Source organism: Gopherus evgoodei, chromosome 3, assembly GCF_007399415.2.
Source record: "Gopherus evgoodei ecotype Sinaloan lineage chromosome 3, rGopEvg1_v1.p, whole genome shotgun sequence".
Taxonomy (NCBI): Eukaryota; Metazoa; Chordata; order Testudines; family Testudinidae; genus Gopherus; species Gopherus evgoodei.
In genome coordinates this window covers 111,732,504-111,756,510 of record NC_044324.1, presented here as the reverse complement: position 1 = coordinate 111,756,510, position 24,007 = coordinate 111,732,504, and the positions used below count along the sequence as shown (strand labels likewise).

The window sequence follows — 24,007 nt, the reverse complement described above, 5'->3', positions numbered from 1 at the left end:
ACAGCATAATTGGCTTTTGCATTCATATTACATGATTATTTATATAAGATAATGAACCCTACAATAATGACTCTACATTTTGATATCAGCCTGGCATACCTGTTGTAAACCTGCAATATGTTTATAATGGCAAATGTTCATATTCTTATCATGCAACGGCATTTCAAATGAATATCAGAAAAGTATCCCAGAAAGCTTTCCAGAAGTAGCTTTATATATGAACCTGACAAGCTGGGAGAAAGATAAAAAACCACAGGAATAGGTGAGCGAGAAATAAGGGGGATAGCTAATACCCGAGAAAGGATATGGACCTATAGAATTGAAAGGAGGAAGAATGAGGCTTGCAGAGGGGGTAGCTGATTTGATTAAAATCTGTATTCTATTGAAGAAACAAGTCCCTGACATGTAAATAATCTAAGTATCTAATTAAATTGGGAACCTTGTAGCAGGAGAAACCCCAAAACTTGAGTCTTCTGGTTTATGATATTGTTAGAAACTCTTGTTGGCATTACTGGAGGAACACAATTCCTTAGTTTACTCTACTGTGAAATAATGTTAATTAAACTCCCAAACTCTAATAACATATACATAGCATGTGTGTCCATTTATGTATATGTGCATAATGCATGCACACACTAGCATACAGGATGAACTTTTTCAGGCCATAGTATCCATCTTCAAACTCTATCACTTTCATTCTATTGTACACTAAGAACAGTGCACCAGTTTGCTGGCATAAGCAGTAACATGTAGATGAGAGTGTGCAGACTGTAAGGTGACATATATTTTTTTTTTTCTTCTTACACATGTATATCTGTAATAGTAAATACTGGTTTAAATAAAAAAAACCCAGAAGTCTTAAATAACAATTATCCATAATAAAGTTCACTAAACGGGTGTTGTTTTAACCAGTTTTTTCAAATCTTTCAATGCTTTGAGGCACAGATTGTTCAGCAAACCTCAATGACTCCTTAGCATGATGTTATTATATTTCTCTTAATCCTGGCCAGTATGTGTTGAGGGTAAGCTCCTCAGTGGGTTAATATTACAATCAGAAACAAGTCTGCAGGTATACACTCAGTGGCCTACTAGCAAGCATGCTAAAACAAGGATGGTGGTCAGTCAGGTTTGTGTCACTCTTTACTATGAGGTCTGGTGAGCTTCACGAAGTGTTGCATATTAAAATCTTTATAGCATCAACCAGTGTGGGTTTCCTGGTGCTGTAATGTCTCTCCTGGAAGTATGTGCAGTACCTCCAGGAACAAAGATCTCTGAGATGACACGTAGAACTGTAAAAAGAACGAGGAGTACTTGTGGCACCTTGGCACCTTTATTTGAGCATAAGCTCTTGTGGGCTACAGTAGTACTGTGCAATCAGTGGTGGATTAGCCACTGGACTAACGAGGCCCATGCCCTGGGGCTCCAGCCAATTGTGGGGGCTCTGGAAAAAATGAGCGCCCCCACACCCTGACCCTGCTCTGCCTCCCTGGTGCTCCTGCTGGGGAGCAAGGATGGAGCGGTGGATGCTTACCCCGCTCTGCACCTCGACCCTGCTCCTTGGCAGGAGAACCAGGCAGGCAGAACAGGGCAAGCCTTCCCGTGCCCTAACCCCATTTCAATTGCAGGAGTGTTGGGGAAGGTACGGGGAGGTGCAGGGGTGGGGCTGCAGGCAGAAGTGGTGGAATGAGGCCCCCACTTGCTCTGGCCTAGGGCCCCACAAAACTAGAATCCGCCTGTGTATGCAATACAGGTGAGTGTCGTATGTTTGAGATTTTCATTGTGAAAAGCTCTTATCAAGGTGCTTATAGTGGTTGAATATAAACTCCATAGCAAAAATATCCAATATTACTTAGAATTTTTGAGCACCTTAAGATTCAAAAGTATTTGGAAAACGGCCCAGCCTATTTTTTTCTTTTTTTCAATCATTGGACCAAATTCTGCTATCTCTTATACTGGTATAAGTCTAGAATAACTCCTCTAAAGTAATGAGGATTGTTCTGAATTGATGTCATTGCAACTGAGAGTAGAATTAGGCCCATTATTTTTATTTTAGGTGTTAATCAACTAATCTGAAAAAACACGTCTGCAGATGTTGCTACTGTTCATGTCACTTTGTTTATTTTTTCTTTTTCCCCAGGACTGGTTGTATTGTAATACTTCAGAAAAAGTATTGTCGTTGATCCTAAATCATGAATTCATCCAACCGCTGGAGTCACAGAATGTGCAGTATTGCTTTGACTCTGTTTACAATTCATGTCCTAGAAATGTAGGTCTACAAGCAGTCCTTTGGGCTATGTACATCTTCATGGTGGGAGCAATAGTGCTCACAATGGGTGGAATATGCTTGTGATAATTTCCATCGCTCATTTCAAACAGCTGCACTCTCCAACCAATTTCCTGATCTGCTCCATGGCAACTACCAACTTTTTGCTTAGTTTCATGTTAGGCCCTACAGTATGATCAGGTCTATTGAGTCATTCTGGTATTTTGGAGACCTCTTCTGCAAAATCCATACTTGTTGTGATATAATGCTCTGCACCACCTCTATTTTCCATCTGTGTTTATCTCTGTTGACCGTTACTATGCAGTTTGTGACCCATTGCATTATGTCACCAAAATAACTATCCCTGTAATAGTGCTATTTTTATTAATTAGCTGGTCTGTCCCATTCTTATTAGCTTTTGACCTAGTTTTCTCAGAGTTGAATATTGAGGGCATTGAAGAACATGTGACTTCCATTAAACTGCTGTGGTGTCTGTGCCTTCATACTTAAACAAGCTCTGGGAAGTGATGGTTTCTCTTATAGCCTTCTTTTTCCCAGGCCACAGTGATGATGGATATCTATGTCTACATATTTACAGTGGCAAGAAAACATGCCAGACAAATTGCTAAAATCCCCAGTGCAATAAATGCCATCTCTGCAATGAAAAACAAACTCTCCACAAAAAAAGAGAACAAAGCAACTAAACTTTAAGTATAGTCATGGGAGTGTTTGTTTTTGTTGGTTGCCTTTCTTATTCTTACAGTAGCTCATCCTTTTATTAACTTCTCAACACCTGAAGACTTGTACAATTCCTTCCTCTGGCTGGGATACTTCATTCTACTTGTAATCCAATCATTTATGGTTTATTTTATTCTTGGTTCGCAAAGCATTTAAAATGATTGTGACTGGTACAATCTTCCGACCAGATTCCTCTACTCTTACTTTGTTTCCCACATATATTTAATTACCATGTAGGGCTCTTTTAGAATGGATTAGCATTAATATATGCCTGTGCTGTTTCTGGGGAGATCTTTAGAACAGTTCACATAGGGCCCTATATATTGACAATATTTACAAGAATCTGCACTTACTTTGGAGTAACTCATTTGTAACGTGTCTCTATAGGTATTGTTAAGGATTAGCATGCTGTCTTAGTGAGCTGTCTGTCTGGATGATAGGAAGTGAGAGAACAGTCTGGCAAACTATACAGTACATTTTATCTAGCTTTGTTCCAGTATACATTGATCATTTTGGCAACTACCCTACAATGTCATTTCTGTTCAAGTACCAGTTTGAGACTCCAAGTGCAGCATTTAAGTATTAATTTATCTAGTTACCCATGTTTGAAAATGGACTCCCCATTGTTGTGGGCCCGATAGCGCTAGCCTTACTCCAACTGAGAGTGTATCTCTTAATCTCAGCATGAATAAGGGAACACAACTCAGCCCAAAATGTTTTCTCTGGCTGAATAACTGGTCTTTATCTATATACAATCTATCCAAGCCAGTCTCATATATACCGGTCAATGAATTATTAAGTCTCTAACAGAAAAGTGTTCTGAATGTTCATTGAGTCAGTGTTTGTTTTGGGTTGTAGCTGCTGCATTTGAGAGATCACCTCCATGCATTACAAAGTAGCTGAGGTCAGCTGAGACCTTAGCAGTCCTGACTACATGTGGGAGTCTGAAGGATGCCGGGGATGTTGTGAAAGGCCAAAAGTATGACTGGGTTCAAATAAGAACTGGATATGTTCCTGGAGGGATAGGTCCATCAATGTCTATTAGCCAGAATGGGCAGGGATGCAACATTATGCTCTGAGTATCGCTAGCCTCTGTTTGGCCAGAAGCTGGGATTGGACAACAGGGGATGGACCACTTGATATTACCTGTTCTTTTCATTCCCTCTGAAGCCCCTGGCATTGACCACTGTCAGAAGACCCGAATTCTGGGCTAACTGGAACATTGGTCTTATGGAGTGGGGGGCACTTTCTGATGACGGGTGGATGATGGTACCAAAGTTTGTTCTCTTTTACAGTCCGATCCAAACTCCACTTGTTTATGCTGTCTCCTACCTGAAGGACCAAGAAAACGTCTTGTGTTGAAGGACTACTGCTAGTTCATATTTGCCATACTAATTTTATACTGCTTATGAAACAACGATAAGATAAAGTTTAAAATATGGGAATACATAAAGTAAACTGATAAAATGTCTTATATTTAAGGCCTTACTTAATTTGTGTTATTGCAGAAATTGCAGATCCCACAATATTAGCTTCCCCTGCAATTTGCCAGACACCGGGGACTGACAGCGGGAGCCCTGGGCGGTTAAACAGCTTGGGCTCCTGCTCTCAGCCCCCAGTGGCTGGTGGCCGGGACTCCCACTGTCAGCCCCTTGCATTAACAGTTGCCATAAAATGTCTGGTTATCAAAAAAATTAGCCAGCATAATATACTTTAGGGTTTATATTGTTATGGAAAAAATTTCTTACACAAATAGGTCTTCTCTGGCTTTTCTAAATTTCCGCAATTAATAAAGGTCCATTGTTACTTTTTCAAGATTTTCCACGTCTTGTTTGTGACTCAGCCACGATTATTTGACAATTATCCCACAATTCAAGTTGGGCCTTCCTTATATTACTATACGTCTACATATTTGCCCACCAGCATATATCTGGGATGTATTTGTTGTGTCTGTTAGAGGGTGGATAGACACTAGCGAAGGTCTTAACCTGAGACTGGGTTCCCCTTTCTCGTGACTGGATTCACTATTTATGTATCATGCACATTACTGGAGCTTGGAATCAAACATGAATACTAGTTCAAAGCAGCTTCTCTATTATGTGAGTATGGGATCCTCTCCTTAGCTGGGCCAGTAGGAGCCACAGTAGGCTTGTCTCAGTTCAAAACTATTCTGCAAATCTAACAACATTATTTACAAAAAGTGCTTTCATATTCACCATTCTATGTGGCCAGAAATCACCAATCTATTCAAGTGCCAGTGCTGACATTGTCAGCAATGGAAGGAAATGGAGATATCTGAAAGGCTTGGTAATGAGCCATGAAGTGCCTCACATTTCAAACCCTGCCCAGTTTGTTAAAGATGCTAACATCTGATGGCTTTTTCAAGAGTTTATGTGAAAAGAGTTGCACTTCCCAATTTTCTGAAAATGGCAATGAACATACAATCAACACTGAAACCTTGTTTAAATGCACTACAGAAACATTTGGGGTATAATTATCAGCTTAACGCGGCTTATGGGGTAAAGCAACGATGGCTGTCATTCACATTTCTAAGCCAGGACTGCATGGGGGTAAGCCAGAATAGCCAACTAGAATGGTCCCATGATACAGACCCCCTCCAAAACATCCCCTTCTTCTCCCAGCTGTCCCAATATGTCCCCAGATCCTGGGGAGCTGGGAAGGATGCAGTGAGACTGGTTATACTGGCCTTTGTATACTTAGACATGTAGGGCTTCATTAGAGATAAGAACCACAGGGAGTTGGCTATGTAGCTCCCCAATCTAAAGTTGCCCATCTCCAATGCAAGTTATTTCTGTACAGTGATATTAAACCACTGGAGGATTGGACATAATGGAACACTGTCCCACCCCCCACTGCATCCTCCCTTTCCTTAGGCCGGGCACTGTGGAGTGGGAGCAGTTGATGCAGGAGGCAGCTGTGCTACCCTTGCCAGCTTTATGCCAATGCAAAATTTCCTTGTTTAAAGGGAGCTCTAGGCTGGCACCTCCAAAGGCTTTAAGGCCACTTTGTCCTGCTTACACTTCTAGGAGGACAAAGCAGACATGGAGACCCTGGTCTTTGAGTCCGTTGTTATTCAGGAGCTCTACCATTTTGCCCTTAATGTGCCATGCCACACAGCATGGTAGTGACTTATTTTTTCCCAGATTCAAAGTGACTTTTTAAAATATTTCAGTGTTTTGTTTATATAGGGAGTGTGATTTGACAGATGCTTAAAACGTTTTAAAAACCTTGAACACAGAGCAAGACATCAGACAAGTGCTCAGGGATAGAACTATGAAGCTGTTTTTCTTTGAGGGTTCCCACGTGAGATTCAAGTTCCCTCAGCAGCAAAATGCAGTAAAACACGCAAAGGGGAATGAGTGAACTCTGGGGAGAGGATATAATGGGTATCTCATTAACAAGCATCTTTTGCAGAGTTTTCATGATCTTAAATACCATAATTAGTGTGACTCTTCTTAAGAGCTTTTTGACTAAAGCTGTTTCACATAGGACTCTTTGTTAAATTCTGGCTCCTAAATAACTGACAGAATGAGTACTTTATCATTATACAATAAGGCCTTAAGTCTCAAGAATTGCCTGCAAAAGAAAGAGAATGCTGCATGACAATCTCTCTCCCATATCTTTTGTATTTCCTCTGCTGGTCAGATTTCTGTAGTATTTGTCTAGCTGGTTGCACCCATAGCTCATGTGGAAGCTAACAGGCAATGCCAGTGCACTCATAGGCACCAACTTCTTCGCTACCTCCCACCACCCGAAGCCCTCTCTCACTCCACCTCTTCCCCCAAGTCCCTAGCCCCACCCTGCCTCTTCCCACCCCTACTCCACCACCACCCTGACTGTTTCCACCCCTCCCCCAAGCGCGCCCCATCCCCACTCATTCCCCACCCTCCCAGTGCCTCCTGCCTGCTGAGGAACAGCTGATCACAGAGGAGTTGATAAGTAAGGCCGCCAGCAAGTGAGAAGCGCTGGAGGGAGCATGAGGCGCTGGCTGCCAGTGGATGCTAAGCACCTGCTAATTTTTTTCCATAGATGTGGAGTTGGTGCCTGTGAGTGGACCGTTACCTCCTCCACTCCTTGCTTGCAGATTGTTTTTAAATTGTACTGTTTAAACATACACAACTAAATTATCAACAGAAAGATGTATTGAAAGTTCAGGCAAAAACATCTGTGGATGGCAATGCACTCACAAACCTCCCAACCCATTTGCTCAATTAAGTGGATATTTGCATACATAGATCAGGTGATGGCATATCCATGGGCGTGATATTGCAAAAACTGTGTAATGTTCTGTTAGGTATTGTGCAGGGGTGTGCACATTTTTGTGGGTGCAGCAGCTGAATCACTCTTTGAAAAACTGACACAAAATGTGCCATATTGACTGCATTCGAAATTAGGTGCCTCTGTTTGCTCAAGCAAATAAAAATATATATATAAGAAATGTGTAGTCCAAGTCTCACCTTTTCCAGAACATAATGCACATATCCTCTTTTGAGAAAACCTTTCTATCACTGATTAGATGGTTTCTTGTCACATGGCCAGTAGGTGATGAGGAAGCAGAGATAGACAGACAGACAGACAGAAATAAAATGAGAGGAAAGAAAAAAAAAAGCCAAATGTACAATGGTGAAGTGGACAATTGAAGTTGCTTTGGTCATTTAAGACCTGTCTCTAGGTTTTATATTTGCTACCTAAATACAATGGTGACGAACACTTTAGAAATATCATATATAGATAATGTGAGGGACCGCGAGCTGCAACACCAGTCCCATGGGACCCCAACCAGTACATAGATTGTGGTCACCACCCACCAGCTTACCAGAGCAGCTGAGAAGAGGGCCAGCCAAGCTCTAGCTCACAAAAAGTCCCACCCAGAATGCTCCTAAACTGGGGGAGATGTCTAGCCCTTCTGACTGGCTGGGAGGCAATACTTAAACCAGAAAGAGGCATGTGAATTTGTATAATCAACTAAGTGATTCACTTGCTGGCTCCTATTACAGACCCTGCTTCCCTGCCTGCCTCCTAAGCCCTTCCTTCCTGCCTCTTCCTGGTTCCTTCCCTCCTCATCCCTAACATCCTTCTGTTCCTGGTTCCTGCTTCCCTGCTTCACTCCAAATCCCCGCTCTTATGCCCTACCCCTGATGATGGCTTCAACCCGAGGCTTGACTCCTGACTTTGATGAACTGCTGATAAAAGTTCATGATACGTCCCACTTATTCTCCAGGCCGGTGGACATGGAAATGGTTCTTCCTGAGGTTGATATCCAAGAGCACAGAGATGCTATATTTCAGTGCCATCCATTCCCCGCATTTCCCTCTGATTATGGATATTTCATGGCTGGCACGCCACAACCCCCTTATAAGCTGATGTGAACTAAGTTGAATTTTTCTCAGATATCTGCACTGCTTGACCCCGGGAAATGGGCAGTGCGCAGTAGTTCCCCAGCAGTTGCATGCCAGGGAAGCTGGCCTGGCAATGTCATCTGGTGATGCCAGCACTTAAGTTCCATCCAAATACAGTAACTACAAAGATGTCTTTAGCAAAAATCCACAGACACCTTGCCCCTACACAGGGACTACAATTGCCCAATCAAACTACAACCGGGGAAAACATTCCACTCAGCATATATTTGCCATTTCTAGCTGTATTGTGAACCTACCTTCAGGAGAACCTATCCAAGGACTTTATTCATAAGTCCACTTTGCCTTCCAAGGCACCACTCCTCTTTATTAAAAAGAAAGATGAAAGCCTTGAACTATGTGTGGACTATGTGTGCCGTGAAGTAGGCCACCATGTCATAGAATCCTAGGGTTCATCGTGTCTCCTACTAGAATCATGAATGGACCCACATAAGATAAAGAACAGTCCTCTAGTGGGAAGTACCTTGGAATGTTCATAAATTACAATGTTTCCTGGGGTTCATGAACATTTATCCGCGGGTTCATCCCAAAATTCTTGGAGTGGATCACCCCTCTCACTGCCCTGCTCCATAAAGGTCCATTAGGTCTTGAGCAATTAATACTCACAATTATCACTGTTCCCATATTGATCCACCCCAATACCATGCAAGTCTTCATCATTGAAGCAGATGCACCTTTGGACTTTGGGTATTGTTGCTCTCTGTTCATGCGAAAAGGACCAAGGAAGTGAGAGGGTGAAGGAATAAGCCCCCTAACACCCTCCTGATGAGCAGGAAGCCATAAATAAGGAACCCTACAACATCCAAGATAGGGTAATCTATGTATAAGGGCATATATATGTTTTCCTACCAGGCCTCCAAGGCCTCTAACCCTAAAAATATGTTATGACTCCCACCAGGCAGTTTGGCTGCTTTAAAGCTCAGCTCCTAGTCTCTCATGTCTTCTGGTGGCCTCACATTCAAGCCACATTGCAGGCCTATATGGCCTCTTCCAATGTATGCCCCAACTCCAACGTGTCACACAATAAACATTTCAGACTTTTGCAATCCCTCAGGACTCCACCTGGATCCTAGACAGTCACTGCCTTAGATTTTGAAGTGAACTGCCTGAGTCCAGCAGGTTCACAACAATTCAGACAGTAATGGACCACCTCACAAAGATGGCACACTTCATTCCCTGCACTGGCACCCACTCCTGCCTCTTTGCTGCCTATCATCCTTAGACAATTAGTCAAGTGGAGAGAACCAATGAGATTTGAGAGCAGTATTTTTGGTGCTTCATAAATCTTCACCAGAATGATTGGTCCTTGCTTCTAGCTCAGGCAGTGTTGGAATACAATGGTTTGTGTACAAAGTTTGTGTACAAAGCAGAACACTTTTCTATGTGGCAAAGCCCTTTTATTTCAAACTATGGGTTCTCCTCTGGGTTCTACCCAGAGCTACTCACACCTTCCCACAACCCAGGCGCCCTAGACTTGACACAACAGACATGTCAAACCCAACATAACCTAAAAGTTCACCTGGAGGATGCCAAGAAACCATGTAAGGCTCATCAATGACAGGAGGGGTCCACACTTCTGGTAAGCCAGAAGGTATGCCACTTGATGAAAAACCTACACAAGAACAGGCCGTTTCATACATTTGGTTATCAATCCCTTGGCAGCTATTGAATTTCCCGGCAAATGAACCCAGTTACCTTTGAACACAAATTACTTCACTCTCTACCAAATACACTCAATTTTCCATGTATCACTCCTGAAGCCCACCATTCCCTCACCACTCCCAAACACCGTCCCACCCTCCGCTGGTATGTTTTTAAGACCAGGGTGAGTATATCATCCATGAGATCCTCAGTGCCAGAATCAGGCAAAAAGTAGACTTTGGTATCGTGTAGACTGGGAAGGCTGTGGTCCTGAAGAGTGCTCCTGGGAACAGGCGTGAATATTGAGACTCCTGATCTGGTAAAAGCTTTCCACAAAAAACACCATGGAAAACCTAGACCACTGCCTACATATTTGAAGAGGACAGGGGTGATGTAAGAGTTTGCAAACCTCAAACCCCAGTGCTCAGACCATGGATACCATCCAGCCACTCACCTGAGCCAGTGGAGAAGTTCAGCCAAGCTTTAGCTCACAAAGGCCTTGTCCACAAAGCTCATGACTGGAGGAGTCATCCAGCCTCGCTGATTGGCTGGGACATACTACATAAACAGGTCCAGGAAGTTGCCTGAGAAACTAGGTGAATCCCTGAATGGCTGCTACAATGGTTTCTGTATACTTGCCTGATTCCTAAGCCCTGCTGTCCAGCCTGGTTCTTGCCCTCCTTATCCCACGTCTGCATCTGTTCCTAGTTTCCAATTTCCTGCCTTGCTCCACATCCCTGGCTTGACTCCTCACTCTGACTCTAGTTCTGACCTTTGATATGACTCCTGATTCTGTCTCTGGATCTGACCTTTGGGTTGGCATCTGACTCTGATCAAGGTTCCAGGCTCTTGATTCTAACAATTAGAAGTAACTGTCCATGCCATAGTCCCTACATATAGATAGATAGACAGGATTATTATTCTGATGTAGATACATTCATACTTGGAATTGGAAAGAGACCTTGAATTCATTTATATTAAAACCTAGAAGAATATGAAAATAGTGAAGATGACAAAACACAAAGACAGATATATACTATATTAGTAATCTGATGATTCCATAAAAACCTTTGATAATCTATCTACCTATCTATCTATCTACACTTTTTTGATGAACACACATAAAAATATCCATTGTTTGGATTGACACTGTAGCAATCTTTTTGTCTAGCAGTTTGTAAAGTTATGCAAAGTTCACAATTTTTTCACTATAATTTTTTTTTGCAGAAGTTTTCATAATGTTGCTAAAACACAATTGTAACATTTCAAAAGACATTGAAAAAATTGTAAGGCCTTGGCCTTGTAGTCTTTATTTAAAAAGTTTTGGGGAAGATTTTTTTTTCCCACTCAGGTAGAGGACCTAGCATCACTTCTGGAGTTCTGCCATGGAATATGTGTACCAGTTGAAAAAGATAAGAACTGGCTCCAACTTCAGTGTAATCCCTTCTTAAAAATCCACATAAAAGATGTGCCTTCAACCTTTGCCATGGCAATCTCTCTGTGGGACCTCTACACTTCCTTTCCCACTTTTGTTTCCTCTGGCACAGAGTGCACTTGGAAAACACTTGGCAGGAGCAGAGGGAATGAGAGGCAAGGGAGCATCAAGGAAATGGGAGATGGGTTCTCGTGAAGAAAGGCCATGTGCAATTGAAGGCATGTTAGTGAGGAGATCAGACGTAGAGAGGAAGAATGGCAAAGATCTTGTTTAGGAAGCACATAAAGAACCTAGAGCTGCAGGTCAAGGAAGCAGATATTGTGAGGAGACTCCAGGTGAGAAAAGGTATTTTTGGATGTCTGTGACAGATTTGTGAGTAGTGATGGGATCATGAATTTGTCATCAGGAGCAGGGAGGGATTCGTGAATATGAAGAATTTTGTCTGGGAGCCAGGAGCCTGTTTTAGAATTCACAGCTATGTTGTGGGAAGCCTGGAGCACATTGCTGGATAGTCTTGAGGAGAGTGTCCAGAGTCACATTAAACCAGGTTATTTTGTGGAACTGGGAGTTTACTCTGAGTCAGATAAAACCAAGAGACTGTCAGAACATCTATGGGGAGGGAAGGTTGTAATAATCACCTTTTCTGGGTGATGAGAAAATCTCAGTTTGCCAGGAACTTGTGAGTTTGAAGGCAAGGCACACTCTCACTGGGAAATATGGAAGATTCTAGGGCATTGTGATTTGTTGCTTGAATTTTGGGGTAAAAGGGATGGACATGGGGAACCTGTTTGAGCATGGTGGAGGATAGGTCAAAGTGGGCCTGGAACCTGCAGAGAAGAATGGGGATGGAAGGATCCTTCCAAGTGAAAGCTCATCAGCGTCCCCTGAAAGGGGTCTAAAGATTTTACGGACAAGTGAGCATGAGTGTGTTTTAAGATTCTTTGTTTTTTTAAAAGCAATAATGTTTTCTTGTACAAATAATGTTTTGAGCACTCCCTCAGGCATGTTATTCATCTGAGGAGGACCAATCTCTCCATCTGGATTATATAAAGCATTGACTAATCTCCCACCTCCCAGGTATGGCCAATTGATACATCATAAGAAGAGGGACCCTACTCACTGTAATATAGATCACATGAGACAACAATAGGTGATTCTGTTTCACTGTATGTACAACTGATTTATAAACATAGTTTTATATTATACTTTATTGAATTTAAGAGAGATCCAGTATCATTCTGTGTGTGTTTGTTCAGAAATTAATGAATTCTGGCTGCAACCTAGTGATTTTGGAAAAAACAAATGAACAGAAAGTTTATATTTAAAAACATCTATCATAATGTAGTTTTTAAAAACATAACTAATGTGTGTGTTTTAAAATCATATTGTTAATTATATGATTCATTAAAATACTCTTTGAAAATTCTCATGTGTACATCTATATTTATTATGTTACTTTTCCTGTTGAATAAGGATGTACATAGCAATGACATGGGAGAAAGTAGTGCTAGTGTTTTAGGAAGTCTATTAGTCATTACAGTTGGTTACTTGAGTGTGGAATTTTCAGTCTTATACTGGTTTTCTACATTCATTTTTAACTGGAAGTATATAAAATGAGCAATTTGCCCTTTGGAATTTTTCATCTGCCATATGACATAGCTATTTTCATAAGAAAAGATAATTTGTCCATAAGAAGCAAACAGTTTCTAGTTAGACTCAAAATAAAAATAATTATTTTCATTACAGATTGAAAACTTCTCAAAAACTACATTAAGGAAACCTGCCAGTGGAAATTCACAAGAACTAATTTGTTATTTTATAGCGTCAGCTGTAAAGATCCGTTCATACACCCCAGCTTGCAGATACTGGGACTCAGTATACTTTTATGGCACAATTTTTGCTCTATCTCCTTTTGGGTTTAACTTTACTATATTTCCTTCATTCATTCCAAGCGATTGCATAAATAAATATTTTTGACTGAGAAAATAAAGGGAAAATATATATGAAAAACTATGCCTAAAAAGTCATATGCAAATTATCAAAAAACCTGCCTTTTTCATTTGTATTAATAAACATGTGGTTTTCTTCTGCCTAACTTACTTTCTTATTATTTTTAGCACAGAAGATAATTGTCCTGAATCTCCCTTAAAAGTCGAGTCATTTACTGGAAGTGTGGAAGAGCTGGAGAAGGTAGAGAACAGCTAGTAAGGAAGAAATGAGCTCTGTCCAGAAGCCAGGTGCTAATGAAGTGGTGTCCACTCCATTGTGCTATGAAGTGAATGGTTCCTGCTCCAGAACGCTTCACTCCTTTGGCATCCAGCTGGCCATCTACATGGCCTGTGCCATAGGCATGCTGCTCACCGTACTGGGGAATCTGATGGTGGTGATTGCAGTCTCTCACTTCAATACCCTACGTACCCCCTGTCATAAAACGAGTGTTAAGGGTTAATGTCTCTTATACCTGTAAAGGGTTACAAGCAGGAAACTGGACACCTGATCAGAAGACCAATCAGAAGACAAGATACTTTTAAATTCAGGTGGAGGGAAGTTTGGGTGTGAGTTCTTTGTTCTTCTCTCAGAGGATCTGAGAGAGACCAGACATTACTACAGGCTCTCTAAGTCTCTTTTCAAGTAGTGAGTAAAAAACAGGCGGTTTAGGTGTTTTTTTAAATTGTTTTACTCTATTTGCAATTGTGGATCTGGCTGGTTAACTTTTATATGTGTAGTTGCTGGAAATATTTTGATTTGTATTGGTACTGGGGGGAAAGTCTCTTTCTGGTATCTGTAAGCTATAGGACCCTGTATATTGACATCTTGAAGTTACAGAGATAATTCTTTACTTTTTCCTTTTTTTTATTAAAAGAATTCTTTTTAGAGAACCTGATTGATTGTTTTTTCTCTGTTTCCTTTTTCTCTGTTTCCCTTGTTTTATCCCAGGGGATTGGGATAACTCACCAGGACGGGTGGAGAGACGGAAGGGGGAGAGATAAAATCTCTCTCTGATTTCCTTGAATCTGTTTGCCTCTTTGTGGAAGGGAAGGGAGATGCTTCTCTGTATGGTGATTTAAGAGGTTAGATCAGTATCTCAGGATAGCCCAGAGAGGGAAGTTCTGAGAGGGGGAAGGTGGGAGAATGGTTTATTTCTCCTTGTTTTAAGAGCCCAAGGGGTCTGGGTTCTTGGGGTCCCCAGGGAAGGTTGGGGAGGTCAGAGTGCCCCAAAACACTATATTTTTGGGTGGTGGCAGCCTATCAGATCTAAGCTGGTAATTAAGCTTAGGGAAATTCATGCTATTATCTCATTTTCTGAACTCTAAGGTTCAGATCTGAGAAAGAATGCTATAACACCCCCACAAACTTCTTACTATTCTCCCTGGCCCTTGCAGATCTCCTCCTGGGGATAATGGTGCTGCCCTTCAGCACTATCCGATCCATGAAGAGTTGCTGGTATTTTGGAGATGACTTTTGTAGGCTGCATACCTTTCTGGACACTGTCTTTTTTTTGACCTCTATGTTTCATCTGTGTTTTATTTTCATTGATTGTCACTATGCTATCTGTGATCCTTTGCTCTACCCCACTAAGTTTACCATAAGAGTGGCATGCATATATATAGCAATAGGGTGGGAGTCCCCATGATTTATACTTTTGTCTTGCTCTATACCAATGCAATTTAAGAAGGGTTGGGCCATTTCTTACAAGATATGCCCTGTTTTGGTAGATGTCATTTGCTGTTTAACAAGCTCTGGGGCTGGTTGAACTTCCCTCTTTTCTTCTTCCCCTGCCTCATAATGATAACTTTGTATGTGAAAATATTTATTGTGGCAAACAGACAAGCTAGACAGATGAGCAGCATGAGCAAGAGTGCTGGATGTGGGCTACACTCAGGAGCATCAAAGAGGAAAAAAAAGGCAGCTAAAACTCTTGGTACAGATATAGAATCTATCTCCTTGCTGGCTGCCCTTTACTATAGACACCATGGTAGACTGTCTTCTAGATTTCATTACCCCACCATAGAATCATGGAATCATAGAATATTAGGGTTAGAAGAGACCTCAGGAGGTCATCTAGTCCAATCCCCTGCTCAAAGTAGGACCAATACCAACTAAATCATCCCAGCCAGGGCTTAAAAACCTCTAAAGATGGAGATTCCACCATCTCCCTAGGTAACCCATTCCAGTGCTTTACCACCCTCCTAGTGAAATAGCTTTTCCTGATAACCAACCTAGACCTCCCCCACTGGAACTTGAGACCATTGTTTTTTTTGTTCTGTCATCTTCCATCACTGAGAACAGCTGAGCTCCATCCTCTTTGGAACCCCCCTTCAGGTAGCTAAAGGCTGCTATCAAATCCCCCCTCACTCTTCTCTTCTGCAGGCTAAATAAACCCAGTTCCCTCAGCCTCTCCTTGAAAGTCATGTGCCTCAGCCCTGTAATCATTTTCATTGCCTCTGCTGGACTCTCTCCAATTTGTCCACTTCCCTTCTGTAGTAGGGGGACCAAAACTGAAGACAATAGTCCACATGTGGCCTCACCTGTGCCAAATAGAGGGGAATAATCACTTCCCTCGATCTGCTAGCAATGCTCCTACTAATACAACCCAATATGCCATTGGTCTTCTTAGCAACAAGGGCACACTGCTGACTCATATTGAGCTTCTAGTGCACTGTAATCCCCAGGTCCTTTTTCTGTTTCTGCTCCGAACACTAGGCCAGTACCCCACTACCACCACTCTCCCTTGGTGATAAATAAATTCACTACATAATAGTCTTATTCATACACAATCCCTATACACAAAAAATAACTGTTCATAACCCTCTATGTATGCTGAATGCATCAGCCTGTTTCTTCCATGCGCCGTTGAGCCTGATAGTCTGACAACATATCTGTGAATTGTTCTGAAATCATGACTCCTGCTCTGCCTGTCCCAGCAGTGACTGGTGCTGTCTGCAGATCCAACAATTTTTGTTCAAACAAGTGTTCTGTTCATTAACCTTCCTTATTCTGACATACTATAGCTAAAAGATGTAGTAACTCATCAATCCCTGTAGATTTATACAATGCCTGCTTATGGCAAGGAAATATCATTTTCATCTGTAAATGTAAATACCTCTGCATGGTTTGCATGATCCTCTTACAGTATGAACTGTTCTGGATTGGTGTTTTATATACCTTTCTGGAGTCCACAGATAAACGCAAGTAAAAGTGGGCAGCACATATCAGCCTTTCTGCTACATACCCAGGCTAGAAGAAAATTAAAGAACACCCAAGCAATCTAAATACCTGGGGTATGAATCCTTAGCTGAAAATCTTACAAGAACAAGTTTTCTTTTCACCTAGGTGTTACTTACTGTTCTGAGTTCTAATTCAGCAGACCAACTTAAGCATTTGTTTAACTCAGTAGAACCGAACCTTGTGTTCAAAGTGAAGTAAGTGCTTTAGTGTTTTGCTCACTAGGGATGGTCTCCTGAAGTGAGGCCTTGGATAGAGCTAAGGATACAGTGAGAACAGTTTGCCTTGCGGTATTTCACTACTTGTGTGTCTAGTTGTGGCTTGAATTTAGATGTGCAGAAACACATGGTGAGAAGGCTCTTTCAGGACCCTTCATAATGTTTAAGGGGTTGAAATGGTCAAAGGCTGAATTGTGGAAATGGAAAAAGGAAACAAGACACCTATAATTTCTAGCATATTTTGCCCATCCCTAGATGTAACTGATCATCCTTGGATTCCCTGTCTTTTATGAGGCATTCCCCTGTTTTAGAAGTCATTACTCTAGTTGCTTTTTTTCATTTATCTCAATTGAGACTTAATTATTATAATTTAACATCTACATTGCAATAGAACATAGAGACCTCTCTGACAGGTTAGGGTCCCATCGACATTAGAAAATAAGGGTTTTTCCCCATGGAAAATATCAATGAAATGAAAATCATTCATTCAGTTGGAAAATGTTTAGGTTCTTTGCTACTTTAATGCCTTCTGGGCGCTCTAGTTCAAGTGCCTCAGGCCCCATTCTCCTCTATAGGCTGTGCTCCCTCATTGGACTACATCTTCTGCGATGTGCCACAGTCTCCCCTCTGGCTGAGTAGAGGTTATATAGAATAGAGTTCTATGACCATGGTGCATTATGGGAGATGAAGTCTGGATGTGGAAATTGGAATGGAGTGTGGAGAGAGGAGAATTGGAGTGTCAGGCACTCTAATTACAATTCCCATGAGATCCTGTGGCAGCATTTCAGATCTGAAGTATTTTGGACTTGGGATGAAATATTTTCGCTTGTGGCCATTCAGTTTTTGGATGAGAAATTGAAAATTTCCACTGAAAACAGACACTTATTGTAAAAAATATGTCTTTAGACAAAAAACAAATTTTCCAAAAATAATTGACAGATTATTTTCTATCAGCCCTACTCAGCAGAGTAAATGACAGCCCCTGTCCCATGAATCTTATAAGTTATATTTTAAAAGACCTCCCATGGCTTTATATGTAACATATTTAAGTAGTTGTAAAGTTCATCTTTCCATTTCCAATGTGGCTGTGAACCAAATTAAATAATCTCCTCACTGGATTGTTTGTGCATACTTTTTTTCAGCTGCAGCAGCAGAGAAGAGTTACAGAGTAAATCTGCCAAAGTAAAGACACGATAGGAGACTTGTGAACTCACCAGAGACAGCTACAGGTCTTCTTTGTTGTATATATACTAGTAGCATCCCAGTTAATCTGATAAGAAAAGAGGAAAAAAATCAAATGCATTTTCATTGCGAATTGCCACAAAGGAGTCTCATGGAGAAAAAAGCAACCAAAATAGCTTTGTAAGGTAATAAGAAAAAAAGTTATGCACATTTTACAGATAAACTCTAAAACTGTTCATTGATTTGTATCGGAAGATTTTCTAACTGAAATGAGACTGGAAACAAAAGCAAAAATCACAGCTAAAAATGTTTTCCATGAAAAGATGAATTATAGAGAGATATCAGGTAAACCATCTTTTACTCCCATGTAATGATGTAACCAACTGAATTTTGTAAAGTACTAGAAGAACTGCAATTTATTTGATTTTCCAATCTCAATAATGGAATGACTGTAATGACAAAAAGTTTTCTAGTGTTTCATTCAGAGGAAATGTTTGTCTCTGTATCATAAGAATAACTTGATCCACGATGTAGAATAAAGAAGTCAATTGAATCTTAAAATGTGTGGCAAGATCGTTGAGAAACTGTCTAGAGATGAACAGCTGTATCATCAATAATTTATGTTATTCCAATGACAGATAAAAACATCTGTAAATGGTTTTAGTGAGCTGCTAATTACCAATGGGAGGACTGCAGTGCTGGGCTAGAAAGTTGTTTTTCATAAGATTGCAGTCTCTGAGAGTTTACTTTTACAAAATCTGTTACTGAGCAAACATTATGATATTTCTTATGCATGTTAATGTCATATATCATTTCGAAGTGCTAAAGCAAGATACTATACTAAAATCCTTTTCTGCAAACACTCTTATTCACAGGTGGCTAGACCTACTGATTTCAGTAGCCCTGTTCATTGGAATAAAGTTATACACATGCTTAAATGCTTGTAGGAATAAACTTTATTAGACATAAGGTCTAATATTAATTCCATCAAAATCATTTTTAAAACTCTCAATGACTTTAATGGGGTAAGGTTTTGGCTTACAATAGATACGATACTTTCTATATCTTTGGTGTAAAAAGGAGAAAGATCACAAAATGTTAAGCATACACACAGCATAATTGCCTATTGGGGGCATTCATACTACAAGGTTGTTATATAGGATACGTTTGGATATCAGCCGGGCATACTCGATGTAAACCTGCAATAGGTTTATAATGGCAAATGTTCATATTCTTATCATACAATGGCGTTTCCAATGGATTTTAGAAAAGTATGCCAGAAAGCTTTCATGTACTTTTTGATCCAGAAATAGCTTAATGAACCTGAGAAGCTGGGAGAAAGAAAAGAAAAACAGGAATATGTGAGGGACAAATAAAGGGGATAGATAAAACAGGAGAAGGGATAAGGACCTATAGAATTGAAAGGAGGAAGAAATGGGACTTGCAGATGGGGCAGTTTGTTTGATTAAAATCTGTATTCTGTTGAAGAATGAGTCCCTGACGTATACATACCTTAAGCACCTAATTAAATTTGGAGACCTTGTAGCATGAGGAACTCCCAGTAACTTGAGTTTTGTGGTTTGTGATGTCACCAGGAACTCTTGTTGGCATTACTGGCCAAACACTATTCCTTATTTTACCACTATGAAACTCCCAAACTCTAATAACATATAGATAACATGTGTACATTTATGTATATATGTGTGTGCACACACTATCACACATAGTTGCCACCTTCAAACTCCATCACTTTAATTCTATTACAGTAGAACCTCAGAGTTACAAACACCAGAGTTACAAACTGCCCAGTCAATCACAAATCTTATTTGGAACTAGAAATACATAAGCAGGTAGCAGAGACAGAAAAGTAAAAAAAAGGAAATGTTGTACAGTACAGTACTGTGTTACATGTAAACTACTAAAAACTAAAAGGAAAGATTTAAAAAATTGGATTTGACAAGGTATGGAAACTATTTCTGTGCTTGTTTCATTTAAAATTAGAAGGTTTAAAGCAACATTTTTCTTCTGCATAATAAAGTTTCAAAGCTGTATTAAGTTAATGTTCAGTTGTAAAGTTTTGAAAGAACAATCATAATGTTTTGTTCTGAGATACGAACATTTCAGAGTTACGAACAACCTCTGTTCCTGAGATGTTTGTTAACTGAGATTCTGCTGTATACCCTAGGAATTGCGTAGCAGTTTGCTGGCATAAGGAGTAGCATGTAGATGAAAGTGTGCAGACTGTAAGGTGACATAGATGGGTTTTTTTCTTCTTACACATGTATATCTGTAATAACAAATACTGGTTAAATAAAAACAGAGTCTTAAATAACAATTATCCATAATAAAGGATAAATACAGTTCAATAAACTGGATGTTGTTTAACCTGTTTTTCAAATCTTTCAGTACTTTGAGGCACAGATTGTTTAGCAAACCCGAATGACTCCACAGCACGATGCTATTATATTTCTCTTAATCCTGGCCAATTATATGTTGAGGGTAAGCTCCTTAGTGGATTAATATTACAAACAGAAACAAGTCTGCAGGTATACACTCAGTGGCCTACTGGCAAGCATGCTAAAACGAGGAGGCTCTTATGAAGTGTTGCATGTTAAAATCTTTATAGCATCAACCAGTTTGGGTTTCCTGATGCTGTAATGTCTCTCTTGGAAGTATGGGCAGTATCTCCAGGAACAAAAATCTCTGAGGTGATGGGTAGAGCTGTGGAAATCAGGTGAGTGTCATGTGTTTGAGGCTTTCACTTTACAAAACTCTTATCAAGGTGCTTACAGTGTTGAATGCAAACTCATAGCAAAAATATCCAATATTACTAAGTGTTTTTGAGCACCTTAAGATTCAAAAGGATTTAGGAAATGATTCAGCCCATTCCTTTTTTGTTAGCATTGGGCCAAATTCTGCTATCTCTTATACTGGTGTAAGTCTAGAGTAATCTTCTGAAATAAATGAGAATTATTCTGAATTGACATGCAACTGAGAGCAGAATCAGGCCCATTATTTTTAATTTTAGATGCTAATAAACTAATGTGAAACACAGGTCTGCAAATGTTGCTACTGTTCATGTCATTTTTTTTATTTCGTTTTTCTTTTTCCTCAGAACTGGCTGTATTATAATACTTTTGAAAAGGTTCCTATCAATGATCCCACTTCATGAATTCATCCAATCTCTGGAGTCCACAGAATGTGCAGTATTGCTTTGACTTTGTTAACAATTCATGTCCTAGAAATGTAAGGTTTACAAGCAGTCTTTGGGCTATGTACATCTTCATGGTGGGAACAATAGTGCTCACAATGGGTGGAAATATGCTTGTGATCATTTCCATCGCTCATTTCAAACAGCTGCGCTCCCCAACCAACTTCCTGATCTGCTCCATGGCAACTACCGACTTTTTGCTTAGTTTCATGGTTATGCCCTACAGTATGATCAGGTCTATTGAGTCATGCTGGTATTTTGGAGACCTCTTCTGCAAAATCCATACTTGTTGTGATATAATGCTCTGTACCACCTCTATTTTCCATCTGTGTTTTATTTCTGTTGACCGTTACTATGCAGTTTGTGACCCACTGCATTATGTTACCAAAATAACTATCCTTGTGATAGTACTGTTTTTATTAATTAGCTGGTCTGTCCCATTCTTATTTGCCTTTGGCTTAGTTTTCTCAGAGTTGAATATTGAGGGCATTGAAGAATATGTGACTTCTATTGACTGCAGTGGTTTCTGTGCACTCATATTTAACAAGTTCTGGGGAGTGATGGCTTCTCTTATAGCCTTCTTTTTCCCAGGCACAGTGATGGTGGGTATCTATGTCCACATATTTACAGTGGCAAGAAAACATGCCAGACAAGTTGCTAAAATCCCCAGTGCAATAAAATGTGTCTCTGCAATAAAAAACAAAATCTCCACAAAAAAAGAGAACAAAGCAACTAAAACTTTAAGTATAGTCATGGGGGTGTTTGTTTTTTGTTGGCTGCCTTTCTTTATTCTTACAATAGCTGATCCTTTTATTAACTTCTCAACACCTGAAGACTTGTACAATGCCTTCCTCTGGCTGGGATACTTCAATTCTACTTGTAATCCAATCATTTATGGTTTCTTTTACTCTTGGTTTCGCAAAGCATTTAAAATGATTGTGACTGGTAAAATCTTCAGACCAGATTCCTCTACTCTTACTTTGTTTCCCACATATACTTAATTAACCAAGTAGAGCTCTAATGAATGGATTAGCATTAATAGATGCATATGCTCTTTCTGAAGATCTTTTAGAACAGTTCACATAGGACCCTATACACTGACAATATTTACAAGAATCTGCACATGCTTTTGAAGAAACTCATTTGTAGAGTGTCTCTATAGGTATTGTTTAAGGATTAGCATGCTATCTTAGTGAGCTGTCTGTCTAGATAGTTGAAAGTGAGAGAATAATCTGGGAAATTATACAGTACATTCTATCCAGCTATGTTCCTGTATACACAGTGATCATTTTAACAGCTACTCTACAATGTCATTTCTCTCCAAGTCCAGTATCTAAGCACTAATTTATCTAGTTGCCCCTTTTAAAAAATGTTCTTCCCAACATTTTGGGCCCACCAACTCCACCCTTCATCCAACTGAGAGTATCTTTCTCTAATTCTCAGCATGTATAAGGGTAATAGAACTAAGCCCAAAATGTTTTCTCTGGCTGAATTAACTGATCTTTATCTACATGTAAGCTATACAAGCCAGTCTCATACATGGCAATCAGTGAGCAATTAAGTCTCTAACGAGAATGTGTTCTGAATGTTCATTGATTCAGTGTTCTGTTTGGGCTGTAGCTGCTGAGAAATCACCTCTGTCTCCGTGTATTTTCAAAGTAGCTGAGATCAGATGAGATGGTCCCAATGACTATGTGAGAGCTCAGAGGAGCAAGGGGATGTTGTGAAAGGCCAAAAGTATTACTGGGTTCATAAAAGGAACTTGATATGTTCCTAGGTGTTGGGTCCATCAATGGCTATTAGCCAGGATGGGCAGGGACACAACACTCTGCTCTGAGGGTCCTTAGCCTCTGTTTGCCACAAGATGGGAGTAGACAACAGAGGATGGACCACTTGCTGATTATCTGTTCTGTTCATACCCTCTGAAGCACCTGAAATTGGCCACTCTTGGAAGACCAGATACAGGACTAGATGGATTCTTGGTCTGACACAGTATGACTGCATTTTTGAAAGAGGACAGATGGTGGTGCCTAAGTTTGTTCTCTTTTATGGTCCAATCCAAACTCCACCTCTTTATGCTGGCTCCTGTCGGTGGGACAAAGAAGATCTCTTGTGGTGAAGAGCTAGTGCTACTTCATATTTGCCATACTAATTTTGTACTGCTTATGAAACTATGTACCTTCATCCAGACAGAACAATGATAAGATGAAGTTTAGACACTGGGAGTAAATAAAAAAATAATAAAATGTCTTATATATAATGCCCTACTGAATTTGCAATAGTGTGGAAATTGCAGATCCCACAATTTTAGGCTTCCCCTGCAATTTTGTCAGACACCAGAAGTCCCAGGGTGCTGACAGCTGGGGCTCTCCCTGTCAGCCCCCTGTGGCTGATGACTGCTTCTTCCACTTTCAGGTCCATGCATTGCGGGGCTCCTGGAAAAGCCTCTCTCCAGAACATCTCTTTCTTTTCCCTGCTGCCTCCTAACATGCCCCCTGATCCTAGGGAGCCGAGAAGGAGTGAAGTGAACCTGGTTATACTGGCCTTTGTATACTTTACTCCTCAGGGAATTCTGCAGAAAAAAAAATTTCTGTGCACAATATTTTAAAATTCTGCAAAATTCTTCAAATTTTATTTGCCAATAAATAATGTGGA

At 40.3% G+C, this 24,007-nt stretch overlaps 1 protein-coding gene and 2 pseudogenes across 1 annotated transcript; all 3 read left to right on the top strand.

Annotated features, from left to right (window-relative positions):
- Positions 1-2,293: 2,293 nt before the first annotated feature.
- LOC115647529 lies at positions 2,294-3,162 on the top strand (annotated as a pseudogene).
- Positions 3,163-13,730: 10,568 nt separating this feature from the next.
- LOC115647528 lies at positions 13,731-15,527 on the top strand (annotated as a pseudogene).
- Positions 15,528-18,464: 2,937 nt separating this feature from the next.
- Positions 18,465-22,353, top strand: LOC115647527 (trace amine-associated receptor 4-like). Its single transcript, XM_030554249.1, is given in 2 exon segments — positions 18,465-18,486; positions 21,257-22,353. Coding segments are annotated over 2 exon segments (1,119 nt in total).
- The last annotated feature ends 1,654 nt before the right edge of the window (positions 22,354-24,007 follow it).